The sequence below is a fragment of the Cherax quadricarinatus genome, chromosome 7 (genome assembly GCF_038502225.1).
Source record: "Cherax quadricarinatus isolate ZL_2023a chromosome 7, ASM3850222v1, whole genome shotgun sequence".
Classification (NCBI taxonomy): domain Eukaryota; kingdom Metazoa; phylum Arthropoda; class Malacostraca; order Decapoda; family Parastacidae; genus Cherax; species Cherax quadricarinatus.
Window position 1 is genome coordinate 8,670,058 of NC_091298.1, and position 13,936 is coordinate 8,683,993.

A 13,936-nucleotide genomic window follows, 5' to 3' on the forward strand; every position below is an offset into this window, starting at 1 on the left:
TTTTTGTTAATACTTTTGGTTGTATGGAACATTTTAATTGGATTTACATTATTTTGTATGGGAAATATTGCTTTGGTTTTTGTTGAATTCGGTTTTCGTCACACTTTCTGGAACGAATTAATGACGAAAACCAAGGTTCCACTGTATTTAGGTAAGCATACTGGTCAGAAAGCCTGTCGTAAGTCTGAGCCATCAGTAAATAAGTACGTTGCTAAGTGAGGAGAGGCTGTAGATACAGAAAGATAAGGAAACCTTGGATACCTGTGTGTGGTCTTCAAGTACTTCCTTTTTGCCTGGTTAATCAGCATTTCTGTGAATTTATTGCACTCCATAGCTACCAACATTTCCATTAATATTCAGCCACCATCAGGATTTTTTTTTTTTTTTTTTTTTTAACAAGTCGGCCGTCTCCCACTGAGGCAGGGTGACCCAAAAAGAAAGAAAATCCCCAAAAAGAAAATACTTTTATCATTCAACACTTTCACCTCACTCACACATAATCACTGTTTTTGCAGAGGTGCTCAGAACACAACAGTTTAGAAGCATATACGTATAAAGATGCACGACATATCCCTTCAAACAGCTAATATCCCAAACCCCTTTTTTAGAGTGCAGGCATTGTACTTCCCATTTCCAGGACTCATGTCCGGCTATACTATAAAAATAACCGGTTTCCCTGAATCCCATCACTAAATATTACCCTGCTCACACTCCAACAGATCGTCAGGTCCCAAATACCATTCATCTCCATTCACTCCTATCGAACGTGCTCACGCACGCCTGCTGGAAGTCCAAGCCCCTCACCCACAAAACCTCCCTTACCCCTTCTTTCCAACCTTTTCGAGGACGACCCCTACCCCTCCTTCCTTCCCCTATAGATTTATATTCTTTCCATGTCATTCTACTTTGATTCATTCTCTCTAAATAACCAAACCACCTCAACAACCCCTCTTCAGCCCTCTGACTAATACTTTTATTAACTCCACACCTTCTCCTAATTTCCACACACCGAATTTTCTGCATAATATGTACACCACACATTGCCCTTAGACAGGACATCTCCACTGCCTCCTTGCTGCTGCATTCACAACCCAAGCTTCACACCCATATAAGAGTGTTGGTACTACTATACTTTCATACATTCCATTCTTTGCCTCCGTAGATAACATTTTTTTGTCTCCATATATACCTCAATGCACCACTCACCTTTTTTCCCTCATCAATTCTATGATTAACCTCATCCTTCATAAATCCATCCGCTGACACGTCAACTCCCAAGTATCTGAAAACATTCATGTCTTCCATACTCCTCCTCCCCAATTTGATATCCAGTTTTTCTTTATCTAAATCATTTGATACCCTCATCACCTTACTCTTTTCTATGTTCACTTTCAACTTTCTACCTTTACACACACTCCCAAACTCATCTACTAACCTTCGCAATTTTTCTTTAGAATCTCCCATAAGTACAGTATCATCAGCAAAAAGCAACTGTGTCAGTTCCCATTTTGTATTTAATTTGCCATAATTTAATCCCACCCCTCTCCTGAACACCCTAGCATTTACTTCTTTTACAACCCCATCTATAAATATATTAAACAACCATGGTGACATTACACATCCCTGTCTAAGACCTACTTTTACTGGGAAGTAGTCTCCCTCTCTTCTACACACCCTAACCTGAGCCTCACTATGCTCATAAAAACTCTTTACAGCATTTAGTAACTTACCACCTATTCCATATACTTGCAACATCTGCCACATTGCTCTTTTTTTTTTTCCCCCTATCCACTATATCATATGCCTTTTCTAGATCCATAAATGCAATAAAAACTTCCCTACCTTTATCTAATTACTGTTCACATATGTGCTTCAATGTAAACACTTGATCTACACATCCCCTACCCACTCTAAAACCTCCTTGCTCATCCGCAATCCTACATTCTGTCTTACTTCTAATTCTTTCAATTATAACCCTACTATACACTTTTCATGGTATACTCAGTAAACTTATTCCTCTATAATTTTTACAATCTATTTTGTCCCCCTTCCCTTTATATAAAGGGGCTATACATGCTCTCTGCCAATCCCTAGGTACCTTCCCCTCTTTTATACATTTATTAACCGTTTCAGGGTCCGTCCCGTAGATCTACGGCTTTGCGTTCAGGGTCCAAACCGTAGATCTACGCCATGAGCTCAGCTCTCTCTGATAAACTGTGAGTGATACATTTGGGCCTAGATATGAGAGAATACATCTTTGTGGTATGTGTGCACCACATAAAACAGATCCTGCAGCACACTGTGTATAATGAGAGAAAAAAAATGAAATCATGATTTTTCGATTAAAACAGCAACTTTGCAGTGTTTTTTCGTATGTTTTTTATAGTTGTATTTGCGATTTCTTGGTCTCATTTGATAGAATGGAAGACATATTACAGAAATAGAGATGATTTTGATTGGTTTTAGCATTGGAAATGGCTTGAAACTGAGCTCAAAGTAGCGGAAATGTTAAATTTTTGCCGATATTCAAGAGTAAACAAACGACCTCACACGTCTAATACACATCAGCTGGTGGGTCTAATATACATTCACAAATATGGTGATGATATTTATACAATTATTACAGTATTGCATAACAGTAAATCTTCTATTTTTTGGTGTGAATAAAAATTCATTATGTGAATAAAAAATCAAAATGGAATTTATTTGTAAAGCCTCAAAACATAACTAATGAACAGAGGAAATGTTAGTTTAGTGCCAGGAATGCCTACATTGTTCATTCTGGACCCTATTTTGAAATTGGAATATTTTGAACTTTGTGTTAAATTGGCCAAATTAACAATTTCCGATCACTTTATTTTGTAGTTGAAACAGTTGACTTGGCGATTTCTTGTGCTCAATCGATAGAATAGAAGTAATACTAGTGAAATAGCTAAGAATTTGGTTGATTGGAATAATGTAATTGGCCTAAAATGGGAGTCAAAGTCGGCAAAATCGCCGATTCGTAAATATCGCTGACACATCAAAATTCGCAAGAGCATAATTTAGTCAATTTTCCACCAAATTTCGTACTTTTTGTTTTATTACCTTCACAAAAAGATTCTCTACGATTTCATAAGAAAAAATAACAAATTTTTTTTTGGAAAATTCTTGGACACTGGTGCGTGACTCCAGATTTGGGCCTTGGACCCTGAAAGGGTTAAACAAAAATACCAACCACTCCAACACTATATCCTCCCTGCTTTTAAAATTTCATGATAGTGCCTCTCCCACTCTATCATCTGCTCTCCTTTTGCACTCTCTCACCACTCTCTTCACCTTTCTTTTGCTTTCCATATACTCTACTCTTCTTATAACACTACTGCTTTGTAAAAACCTCTCATAAGCTAACTTTTTCTCTTTTATCACACCCTTTACTTCTTCATTCCACCAATTACTCCTCTTTCCTCCTGCACCCACCCTTCTATAACCACAAACTTCTGCCCCACATTCTAATACTGCATTTTTAAAACTATTCCAACCCCATTAAACCCCCCCCCCCCCCCCCACTACTCAGACTTGCACCTACCCACCTTTCTGCCAATAGTTGCTTATATCTCACCCGAACTTCCTCCTCCCTTAGTTTATTCACTTTCACCTCCCTCTTGCTTGTTGCCATTTTCCTCTTTTCCCATCTACCTCTTACTCTAACTGTAGCTACAACTAAATAATGATCCGATATATCAGTTGCCCCTCTATAAACATGTACATCCTGGAGCCTACCCATCAACCTTTTACCAACCAATACATAATCTAACAAACTACTTTCATTACGTGCTATATCATACCTTGTATATTTATTTATCCTCTTCTTCATAAAACATGTATTACTTATTACCAAACCTCTTTCTACACATAGCTCAATTAAAGGCTCCCCATTTTCATTTACCCCTGGCACCCCAAATTTACCTACTACTCCCTCCACAAAGTTTTTGCCCACTTCAGCATTGAAATCCCCAACCACAAGTACTCTCACACTTGGTTCAAAACTCCCCATGCATTCACTCAACATTTCCCAAAATCTCTCTCTCTCCTCTACACTTCTCTCTTCTCCAGGTGCATATACACTTACTATAACCCACTTTTTACATGCAACCTTTATTTTACTCCACATAATCATTGAATTAATACATTTATATTCCCTCTTTTCCTGCCATAACTTATCCTTCAACATTATTGCTACTCCTTCTTTAGCTCTCTCTATTTGAAACCCCTGACCTAATCCCATTTATTCCTCTCCACTGAAACTCTCCCACCCCCTTCAGCTTTGTTTCACTTAAAGCCAGGACATCCAGCTTCTTCTCATTCATAACATCCACAATCATCTCTTTCTTATCATTTGCACAACATCCACGCACATTCAGACTTCCCACTTTGACAGTTTTCTTCTTATTCTTTTTAGTAATTATTACAGGAAAAGGGGTTACTAGCCCATTGTTGCCGGCATTTAATTGACTTTTACAACACGCATGGCTTACGGAGGAAAGATTCTTATTCCACTTCCCTATGGATATAAAAGGAAAAGTAATAAGATCAAGAACTATTAAGATAAAATCAAAGAAAACTCAGATGAGTGTGTATAAATAAACATGTACATGTATGTGTAGTGTGACCTAAGTGTAAGTAGAAGTAGCAAGACATACCTGTAATCTTGCATATTTATGAGACAGACAAGACACCAGCAATCCTACCATCATGTAAAGGAATTACAGGCTTTCATTTCACACTCGCTTGGCAGGACGTTAGTACCCCCCTGGGTGGTTGCTGTCTACGAACCTACTACCTCAAATTTTTTTATGGTAATGCCCAGGGTTTATTACCTGGACCTCAGCAATGAGAGTCGCTACTCTCACTGCTGGGCAATGGCGACCAGTGTTTTATCAGAAAAAAAATGTAACTATAAAGGTATACTATTGACAGTAATGAAAAAAAGGCACAGGTACAAGGCAAGCTTTTTATTGTAGCAATATTCTTCTCATATATTGAAAATACAGCATTTCCTTACTTAGCAATGTACTTGTTTACTGACCACACGAATTTACGACCAGCTCTCCAACCACTATGCAAACTTAAGTAATGTATATTAGAGCTGATTTCCTCTTCTGTTTATTACAGTGTACAGTACACTACTGTATAAACACTTAAAAATATACTAGAGATGTTATAAATGGTACAAGGGTGACTATAAAATTAACTAAAGATGGTTGACACAAACCCACTACCAGTATAGTATGCTTCTCCCTTAACGACCAATTCGCTAGCTGGCCTACTCTTAGAAACGGAACCCATCGTTAAGTGAGGAGGGCTGTACAACTTACTTTTTCAAAAAGATGCAAACAAATTAAAAAAAAAAAACACAAATACAGCAATAAGGAAGAGTATATCTTTAGTTCATTATAGCTCAGGTGATTACTAAAACAACAAAAGCCTGATATTAGAAAATAAAGTGAAGCAAAGCAAACTACAAAGTTGACAAGTAAGAGAGAGTTAGTTGTATGTATGGTATTTTTTTTTAACACAATGGCAGTGTCCCACCAAGGTAAGGTGACTTCAGCAAAAAAAAAAAAAAAAAAAAAAAAAAATCTCCACCATTCATGCAATTGATTCTTGTCAGAAATGTTCTGATATCACAGTTCAGATGACCCCTCTGCACTGCAACATCCTCACCCTTCCTTGAGAGGGCAGGTACTGTACTACCAACCTCCAGGACTCTAGTCCAGCTAACTATTTTTCCATGAAGTTCCTTCATGTTGTTCAAAATAATTAACGATAGCCTAAAAGGAACCTAGAAATGACAAAAAATAGGCAGGTAGTGTTTATATTAACTGCATACTTTATTGAAGTTTAAGAAATAAGATTAGTCACATAATTTTATCAATAGGTCTTGGAATTGGTGGGACTCTGTCACTGCTTTGGTTTCAACGACGTCTTCCTCCTTATGCAACTACTTTCCTGGAAATGTGTTTGATGGTGACTGCTGACCATGGTCCAGCAGTCTCTGGTGCACACAATACTATTGTTTGCACTCGAGCTGGAAAAGATTTGGTGTCCTCACTGGTATCTGGACTGTTGACTATTGTAAGTACTGCATGAGACAATTTAGAAAACAGTGAAATTAGTGCTTTTGGTCTGTTGTAATATTCTTAAATTTTTTTTTGTACGTGGTTTTTATTTCAAAAGGATTCAAGAGTTCAAGAAATTACATATAAAGTACTGAATGAAATAAAGAATATAGAGCAAGTATTACTCAGTAATATACCAAACTTGTATACGTATTTATACTTTTGCATTTCTCATTTTTTAAGGGGGATCGCTTTGGTGGCGCTTTGGATGGTGCAGCTCGTCAGTTCAGTGAAGCCTTTGATAAAGGCCTGCTACCAATGGAATTTGTCAATGACATGCGTAAGAAAGGACAGCTCATCATGGGAATTGGCCACAGAGTCAAGTCGGTAATTGCTTAGTAGTTGTTCGCTTTTTGTTACTGTACAGCACTTCAGAAATACCTCTACCCTCTGCTGCAGCCAACAGTAGATCAAGAGGCCATCTAGATTGTCTGCTATAAATAAAATACCTGTAGTGAGGAAAGAACCCAGCAATGGAGTTAGGAGATTTAATGTATAGGGCCACCATTCTCAAATGCTTAACCCACAGTCTTATGTCTAGCAGGTAGGTCTGTCAAAGTTGTCTGCAATACACCCACACTAATAAAACTGCATCATTGAAGTGATATGAAATAAATTTCATAATAATCATTTTAAATAAGTGAATAATCTAGTTGAAATACCTACTATAGATAAAAAAAAAATCTGCATATGTGCTGTACCATCATCAGGAATTAGAGTACAGTGGACCCCCGCATAACAATCGCCTCCCAATGCGACCAATTATGTAAGTGTATTTATGTAAGTGCATTTGTACGTGTATGTTTGAGGGTCTGAAATGGACTAATCTATTCACAATATTCCTTATGGGAACAAATTCGGTCAGTACTGGCACCTGAACATACTTCTGGAATGAAAAAATATCGTTAACCGGGGGTCCACTGTACTGTGAGCCTTTGATTTAATGTACTAATAGTGGGAGGGGGTGTAGGTTAAAGCTGATTGTTTGTGACATCTGAATTATGAAAGGCTTTTTCCACGAAAATAAATAATGAACAGTTTTTTGAGTTTGACTACATCCATTAAATCTGAAAACAAATATACCCAGCAGACTGTAGCAGTAATGGATAATTATGGATAAATTTGTTGGGAGTGGGCCAAGACTGAAAAGAAAAAAAATGCTGTAATGTATAACTCTAGTATTGTAAGTTTTTTTTTTTTCCAGCTGAATAATCCTGATAAAAGAGTGGAAATCATCAAAAAATTTGTGAAGACAGAATTCCCTACAACTCCTCTTCTAGACTATGCATTGGAAGTTGAAAAAATTACTACCAGCAAGAAACCAAATCTCATCTTGAATGTAGATGGTGTAATAGGAGTTGCTTTTGTGGATCTCTTGCGTAACTCTGGGTCTTTCACACCGTAAGTTTGTTTTCTGAAACATGCTTGTACTTATCTTTCATCATTAACGATGCAGTATTTATTATCTACAGTATATGTAATAAATTTACTGATAAATATGCCTCAAGACAATGATAGTTATTGAAGAATGTACCTTAGGGTGAGCAATTTTAATGCTTAATATAAATAGTGGCTATATTGTTAATGTATGTCCTTCTTTCCATATTTCAAGTTACTACCACTTTTGCTTTTTATATCAGCTTGTTCCAGGCTTCTGTTTTTTTTCTTGATGGCTATCTCCCACTAAGGCAGGTTGACTGTCACTACATCTAGTACAGTACATCTTTCTCATATTTTTCTTATAAAAATTGTCTGGCATTTGAATCTCACTAGTAAACAAGGGCAGTTGGAGTGCTTATTAAATTTTTAATTGTGATTTTTATTTTGCCACTTTTCTTTTAACCCCTTGACTGTCGCAACCCCCAATCCTGAGGCGTCTCCTGGTGTCGCAAAATTTAAAAAAAAAAAACAGAAAAAAAAAAAATATTTTTTCTTATGAAATGATAGAGAATCTTTTCCCGATTGTAATGACACCAAAAAAACGAAATTTGATGGAAAACTGACGGAATTATGCTCTCGCGAAGTTAGCGACCTCGGCGATATTTACAAATCGGCGATTTCACCCACTTTGAGCCCTATTTTCGGCTAATTCTGTTCCAGTCAACCAAACTCATAGCTATTTCTTTAGAACTCCATTTTTTCTATCAATTGAGTACAAGAAACTGCCCATTTACCGACTTCAACTACCCAATAATGTTATCAGAAATTTGCAATTTGGCCAATTTCACAAAAATTAAAAAATATGACAATTTCAAAATAAGGTCCAGAATGAACAATGCAGACATTCCTGGCTCTAAAATAACATTTTCTTTGTTCATCAGTCATGTCTCCAGGCCCCTCTGATATTACTCTTGCTTTCTATTTTGAATTTTTATTCAAACAAAAAATAGAAGACTTACTATTATGCAGACTACTTCAATACTGTAATAATTGTATAAATAACATCAACCCATTCATGACTGCATATTAGAATGGGTAGTTGGACATTTATTGGACAATGACATCATTTGTTTACTTTTGAACATTGGCAAAAATCAAACATTTCCCCTACTTTGAGCTCCATTTCCAGGTTCTTTTTATAGTAAAATCAATCAAAATCACCTCTATTTCTATAATATGTTTTCCATTCTATCAAATGAGACCAAGAAAACGAGAATACAACCATAAATACTATACGAAAATAGACCACAAATTCGGCATTTTAATTAAAAAAAAAATGGTCGGACTTTTTTTTTTCTCATTATGCACTGTGTGCTCCAGGATTTTTTTTTATATGGTGCACACTGACCACACAGACCCATTCTCTCACATGTGGGCCTACCAGCTTTCTCCTGCTTGATTTGAAGCTGCTAGAATTTATGAGTATACGTCAAACACGGTACCTCATAAGACGTATATATACGGCCGTGACAGTCAAAGGGTTAATTTTGGATTATTCCCTTGTACTTTGATTATCCATCTTCTCTGTATTAGTCCTGTTTCACAAGAATACAGCTAAAATCTTGGCTAATCAACAACTGTGCATTTAACTTTTTAGGTTTGCAGAGGGCATGCTCCACCTCTTGATCATTCCTTTTGATAACCTAAGGTAAATTGAACCTCATCACCTCATTTTTGAGCCCCTATATTGGGTTTTGGTCCACTTTGTTCAGTTCATTCCATTTCTACTGCCCTTACATTAAGTGTTTTTTAATATCCTTTTGACTCGTTTGTAATTTCCAGCCATACCCCCTTGTTCTAGGAACATCTCTGGTGAAAAGCCTGTACTGTACTTGTCTAAGCTGTCTGTGCCCTGTACAGTTTTGTAAGTCATAATAATACCTTCTAGCTCTTTGCTCCTAGTTCTCTCATTCTTTCTTCATAGTTCTTCTTTTAACAAACTTGCTGTATCTCACAAAGGCAGGGTGGCCCAAAAAGAAAAATGAAAGTTTACCTTTTTAAATTTATTAATATATATACAGGAGAAAGGGTTACTAACCCTTTGCTCCTGGCATTTTAGTTGCCTCATATGGCTTACAGAGGAAGAATTCTGTTCCATTTTCCCATGGAGATAAGAGGAAATAAAGAACAAGAACTATTAAGAAAATAGAAGAAAACCCAGTGTGTATATATATGCTTGTATACGCATGGCAGTGTGACCTATGTAAGTAGAAGTAGCAAGACATATGTACCTGAAATCTTGCATGTTAATGAAACAAAAAGATACCAACAATCTTACCATCATGCAAAACAATTTACAGATTTCTGTTGCTGTAAAACAATTTACAAGTTTCTGGTTGCTGTCTACCATCCTACTACCTACATTCATCATATTTCATTTTATTTATACAGTGGACACCCGCCTTACGATGGTATCGCGATACGTTAAATCCGCCATACGATACATTTGATTGCAAAAATTTTGCCTCGCTTCATGCTGAAAAACTCGCCTCGCGCGATTCATCTGGGACACATCCCACATGTGGCCTCAGCACCAGTGTTTACAAGCCAGCCAGTGCGGTCGCATCCACGCATACATTCGGTACATTTCACCTTATCCCAGTGCTTTTTGTGCTTGTAACTGCAAAATAAGTCACCATGGGCCCCAAGAAAGATTCTAGTGCCAACCCTGTGGTAAAAAGGGTGAGAATTAGTATGGAAATAAAGAAAGATTTTGAAGGCTTTGGGGCTAACCCTGAGAAGCCTATGCCAGTTGTGGAATCCATTGTGCCTGCTTCAAAGATTAAGGAAATGTGTGCAAAGTGGGTTGAACTGCAAACCTTTATGGACGAAAAGCACCCTAACACAGCTATTGCAAGCCGTGCTGGTGACTATTACAATGACAATGTTGTGGCCCATTTTAGGCAAATCTTAAAGGAACAGGAGGGACAGAGCTCTATGGACAGATTTGTTGTGCGACAGAGGTCCAGTGACTCTCAAGCTGGTCCTAGTGGCATTAAAAGAAGGGAAGTAACCCCAGAAAAGGACTTGCTACCTCAAGTCCTAAACAATAACTTCCACACTCTCCCCTCCTCCCATCCCATCAATCATCATCAGATCTTCAATAAAGGTAAGTGTCATGTATTCTATTCTTAGTAGAGTAGTAATTGTGCATGTCTTCTTCAGTTTGTGTGTATTAAAATTAATATTTCGTGTGGCAAAAATTTTTTTTTAATACTTTGGGGTGTCTTGCACGGATTAATTTGATTTCCATTATTTCTTATGGGAAAATTAATTCGCCTTACGATAATTTCGGCTTACGATGAGCTCTCAGGAACAGATTAATATTGTAAGGCAGGGGTCCACTGCATTTTCATCAATTCTGGCACAAGTCTTCTTGCACTTTAGTTCTTTTTTGAGTATCACTATGCTTAATAGGTGAGGGTTTCAATACCACTGCATACTCAAGAATAGGTTGAATGTATGAGGTAAAGATTGTTTTGAAGTGTCTTTTGTCTAGGCTTCTGGTTACCATTCTTAGGTTTGCAAGCTTAGCCTGTGCTGATGGTAGTCTTATTTTTGCTCTTCAGTGGACATATTTGTGGTAGCGATTATTCCAGGATCTTAACTATTCTTAACTATTTCTGTGTTCGGTGACTTTCTAGTTACCCATATTTTATCTTTTTCTACTTTGCATAGGGTAAAAGACAGTGATTCTAGTTCATTCTTTCCTTTTATCAGTTGTTTTAACATGGTACCTCATGAAGTTTCCCATTGCTGCTTTCATCAGTTTTTCTTTTCATGTAATTAAGACTTAGTTGTCTTTAAATCTTCTTTTTTTTTTTTTTTAACTGGCCATTTCCCACCGAGGCAGGGTGATCAGAAAAACACTTTTACCATCATTCACACTATCACTGTCTTTGAAGAGGCTTGCAGATATGACAGTTTACGTGTCACTGAAGTGATTTTTCCTTCAATCAGTAGCTTTATTTTTTCCTGTTTACTCCCTGCTGCTGCCTCCAGAATCTGAATTATTGTTCTGTCATTCCCTCCATATTCTTGTCTTGGGTTGTGTGGATAATTATATTTATGGGTATAGTGTTTTCCTATAAAGGTCATACAGCACCTGAGGACAGGAGAGGTGGGGTAATCAGGGTTGATCTTAGGAAGGAGAAGGCAGATACTGGTGTTACCTTGCTTCCTTTTATTTCCACTGTTCCTGCAGTTGTCTCTGAAGTCCTCACCCCTTCTGAACTCGGCATATCTTAATCATTAGTGGGTGGGTATTTTGTATGAAGTTATTTCAGTGGAAGAGTGTGTGATAGAAAAATGATAATGAACGTACAATACCCTGAAAGCATTTATCTTTTACAGAGAAGAATCTGAGGAATACATTAATATTGGCACCATCAACGGACTGTTTGTTCTTGGTCGCTCAATGGGTTTCATTGGTGAGTTAAATAAATCTAATGGGGCTTATATATTTTTCAGAAGCTGAAGAAAATAAGTTTTTATTAATAAGAGATCATTTACAAATATAATTAATTGAAGTTAAAGTATTTTTGAATTGGTAACTTATTTTATTGAAGTTGTATAAATCTGCATGAACAATCCTATTTGAATTTCTTGAAAGAATTGGTTGAAATAATAATGTCTCAGCATCCCCACCCCTCTCTTCTCTCTCTCTCTCTCTCTCTCTCTCTCTCTCTCTCTCTCTCTCTCTCTCTCTTTTTCTGTGTCTTTTTCTCTTTTTCTCTTTTTTTTTTTTTTTTTTTTTTTTTACACAGGGTTTGACAAGGTTAAGGATCCCTAGCTTTATTGACATCTATTTACAGGTTAAGGATTCCTAACTTTATTGGCAAGCTAAGAGCTGTTACCTACATCAGCTCATTTGAAAGCATTTTTATTGTTATGAGACATACAAGTATGGAACAGGATGAAGTTAGAGCCATCTGTGGGCCAGCATTTTCATTTGATCAACTGACTTTATCTCGTTGACATCATTATGCTGTATGAATGTGTTCCATACTCGAGTCATCCTGGGTATGTATGATCTCAGATGGAGTGATGTTCTGGAGAAGGGTACAGCCAGAGTGAAGTTGCTGCTTTCTGCCCGTCTTGTGGCATAAAAGCTTGTTTCACGCTGTCCTCGAAGTGGATCCAAGTGTGGTATTTTGACAATATTGGCCTTGTACATAACAGTAAGGCCACCCACATCCCTCCTATGTTGAAGGCTCTGCTGAAATGACAGATCTATCCAGGATGGGTCCAGGCGAGAGATGAGACGTCTTGCTCTGTTCTCTACTCTGTCAAGCAGTCGCAGATGAGAGGGGGGGCAGGCAAACCAAGAAAGTGGAGCATACTCAAGGTGTGAGCGTACTTGTGCCTCGTACAGGATCTTGCAGCCCCTACTGTCAAGCAGATGCGAGATACGGCGAAGTGCTGTAAGCTTCCTGGCTGCCTTGTTTGCAAGATTTACAACATGGTTCTTCATGGTTAGTTTGGAGTCAAATTTCACCCCAAGGATATCAACTTCTTCTCCAGGTGCCAACATCCTCCCATTCATCCTTACTACTGCACCAGCATTACCATCATGGTGCCTAGAGACGATCATCATTTGCGTTTTCTCAGGTGCAAATGTTACTTGCCATCTATTTCCCCAAGCTGATATAGCTCTCAGCTGGTGATTGATGTAGCTTAGAGCAGCTGGCATTTCTTCTCTTGGATAAGTGAATGTCAGTGTACAGTCGTCTGCATATGCATGTGATTCTGGGATGAGATGAAGAAGGTCGTTGAAGTAGACCCCAAAAAGAAAATACTTTCATCATTCATCACTTTCACCTCACTCATACATAATCAGGGTTTATACAGAGACACCCAGATACAACAGTTTAGAAGCATATATAAAGATATATAACATCTCGCCAAACTGCCAATATCCAAAACCCCTCTTTTAAAGTGCAGGCATTGTACTTCCCTTTTCCAGTACTCAAGTCCGGCTATATAAAAATAACTGGTTTCTCTGAATCCCTTCACTAAATATTACTCTGCTCACACCCCAACAACTTGTCAGGTCCCAAAAACCATTCGTCTCCATTCACTACTATCTAACACGCTTGCTGGAAGTCCAAGCCTCTCACCCACCAAAACTCCTTTACCCCCTCCCTCCAATCTTTTCGAGAATGACCCCTACCCCACTTTCCTTCCTCTGCAGACTTGTACACTCTCCATGTCATTCTACTTTGATCCATTCTCTCAAAATGACTCAGCGCTGTATAGCCCTTGTGGCTTAGCGCTTCTTTTTTATTATAATAATAATAATCTCAAAATGACCAAACCACCTTAACAACCCCTCT

At 37.7% G+C, this 13,936-nt stretch overlaps 1 protein-coding gene across 2 annotated transcripts in view; it reads left to right on the forward strand.

The window, feature by feature from the left end:
- The window catches only part of ATPCL (ATP-citrate synthase), a 391,624-nt gene that overhangs the window by 363,847 nt on the left and 13,841 nt on the right, over positions 1-13,936 (forward strand). For both annotated transcript variants that reach the window (XM_070082262.1, XM_070082263.1), the window contains 4 exons: positions 5,921-6,117; positions 6,345-6,488; positions 7,366-7,562; positions 11,955-12,031. In XM_070082262.1, the coding sequence (XP_069938363.1) occupies positions 5,921-6,117; positions 6,345-6,488; positions 7,366-7,562; positions 11,955-12,031 (615 nt within the window). The remainder of the gene's footprint in view (positions 1-5,920; positions 6,118-6,344; positions 6,489-7,365; positions 7,563-11,954; positions 12,032-13,936) is intronic.